The sequence below is a fragment of the Parus major genome, unplaced genomic scaffold (assembly GCF_001522545.3).
Source record: "Parus major isolate Abel unplaced genomic scaffold, Parus_major1.1 Scaffold342, whole genome shotgun sequence".
In the NCBI taxonomy this organism is placed as follows: Eukaryota; Metazoa; Chordata; class Aves; order Passeriformes; family Paridae; genus Parus; species Parus major.
The window spans coordinates 105,652-107,280 of NW_015379284.1; the positions used below are offsets into that span (position 1 = coordinate 105,652).

Here is a 1,629-nt window from a genome sequence, read left to right on the forward strand (position 1 = left end):
AATGACATGACAATATAAAAATGACTTTTCCATTGCAGCCAAGCCCAGTGGAGCCCTCCAGGCAGCCCCACCTCCCCCTGTGAGTGTGGGAGGGGGCTCTGGCAGAGCCCCCCGTGACCCCCAGCCCTGTCCCCCCCTCCAGGCACGTACCTGACCCACGAGGCCAAGGGCTCTGACGATGCTCCGGACGCCGACACCGCCATCATCAACGCCGAGGGCGGCCAGGCCGGCGGCGACGACAAGAAGGAATATTTCATCTAAAGGGGTCAGAGAGAGAGAGAGAGAGAGAGAGAGAGAGAAAAATGGAGCCAAGAGAACCCCGATGGCAACGGCAACCAGACCACAAACCCCACAAAACCCAACAGATTTTCTCTGGCGCCCGGCACGGGCGGACGGACAGACAGAGGGATGGCGGGACAGAGAGCAGGGAGAGCCACCGGCCTCGAAGCGCTGCCGACGCTTCTTGAACTTGTACAAATCGTTCACTCCGACAGCGAGAGCCCCGGCCCCGTTTGCTTGCTTGCACCTCCATCCCCACGCCCCCAAACCCACAGACCAAACCCGTGAGTGAGCGACTTCTTCCTTCTTCCTTTGGACCTTTTTGCTTTGGTTTCGTGGCTGCTCTTTGCTTCGGGCCCTTGGTTGGGGTGTTGGGCTGGGGTCGATGTAGCTCTTCCCTTTGTTTCTCTCCGTTTTGGTTTCTTTGATATCCAAGGATAAAATCAGCTCCGGGCTCCCGGGGCAAGTTTGGGACCTTGGGTGTCCCCGTTGTCACCCCCCCGGTGCCGGGGGTGGCTCCAGCTGGGAGCAGAGAGAGACCCTGCCCCGATTTTATCCTTGGTGGTTCTTGTGGAGCAGTGTCCATGCGGGAGCAGAGCTGTCCTCGTGCAGTCAGTGTGTGAAAGGGGGTGAAAGCCCAGGGTGGGACCCCCGGAGAAGAGCGGGAGCCCCCACAGCTCCCTGGTCCCACCCCAGCGGGAGGGGGGAGGGCTGAGGTTTATTTTGGGGGGTCAAATCCAGAGGAAAAGACCCTGATTTTTTTTATTTTTCCTAAATTTTCTGATTGGAAATTCCAATTTTAACCATCTATTGAGATGTTCAGTGCAGGAGGCAGCGCCCCTGGGGCTGGGGCTGCTTCCTTGGGACCCCCTGGAGCAGGGCTGGGGTCTTTCTGCCCCCCTTCCCCTTCCCAGGGCAGGGATGAGCTTGGAAAGGGCTGATTTTCCTCTTGGCTCTGAGAGCCCCAACCAACAGCGGCCAAAACAACCGGATTTGGGATCTGGGGAGTTCAGGGATCCCCACAGAGGCTTGGGGGGGGGGTTGGCTCATCCTTCCTCCTTGCCCTTCCTCCTGCCTCTTCCACCATCCCTTCCAGAACAAAACCAAACACCTTTCCCAACCTCTCCAGCACAGCCCCAGCTTGGCCCCCCCAGTCAGGGGCTGCCCCCCACGGCATCATCAGGACACCCCAGCCTTGGGATGAGAATTCCTGGGATCCCACATCCCGCTCTGGACAACCAGGGGGTTGCAGGAGCTGCCCTTGGGTGGGCACCTCCCGTGGATTTGGGGTGGTCTGGAGGAGGGGAGCCGTTTGGGAAGGGGGGAGAACCTCACCTGGGAGGTCACCCC

The 1,629-nt window shown here is 59.7% G+C and overlaps 1 protein-coding gene across 4 annotated transcripts in view; it reads left to right on the forward strand.

The window, feature by feature from the left end:
* CADM3 (cell adhesion molecule 3) overlaps window positions 1–1,514 on the forward strand; it is a 19,928-nt gene extending 18,414 nt beyond the window's left edge. For all 4 annotated transcript variants that reach the window (XM_015616079.3, XM_015616080.3, XM_015616081.2 and 1 more), the window contains one exon: window positions 143–1,514. In XM_015616079.3, the coding sequence (XP_015471565.1) occupies window positions 143–261 (119 nt within the window). In that variant the 3' untranslated portion in view covers window positions 262–1,514. The remainder of the gene's footprint in view (window positions 1–142) is intronic.
* The last annotated feature ends 115 nt before the right edge of the window (window positions 1,515–1,629 follow it).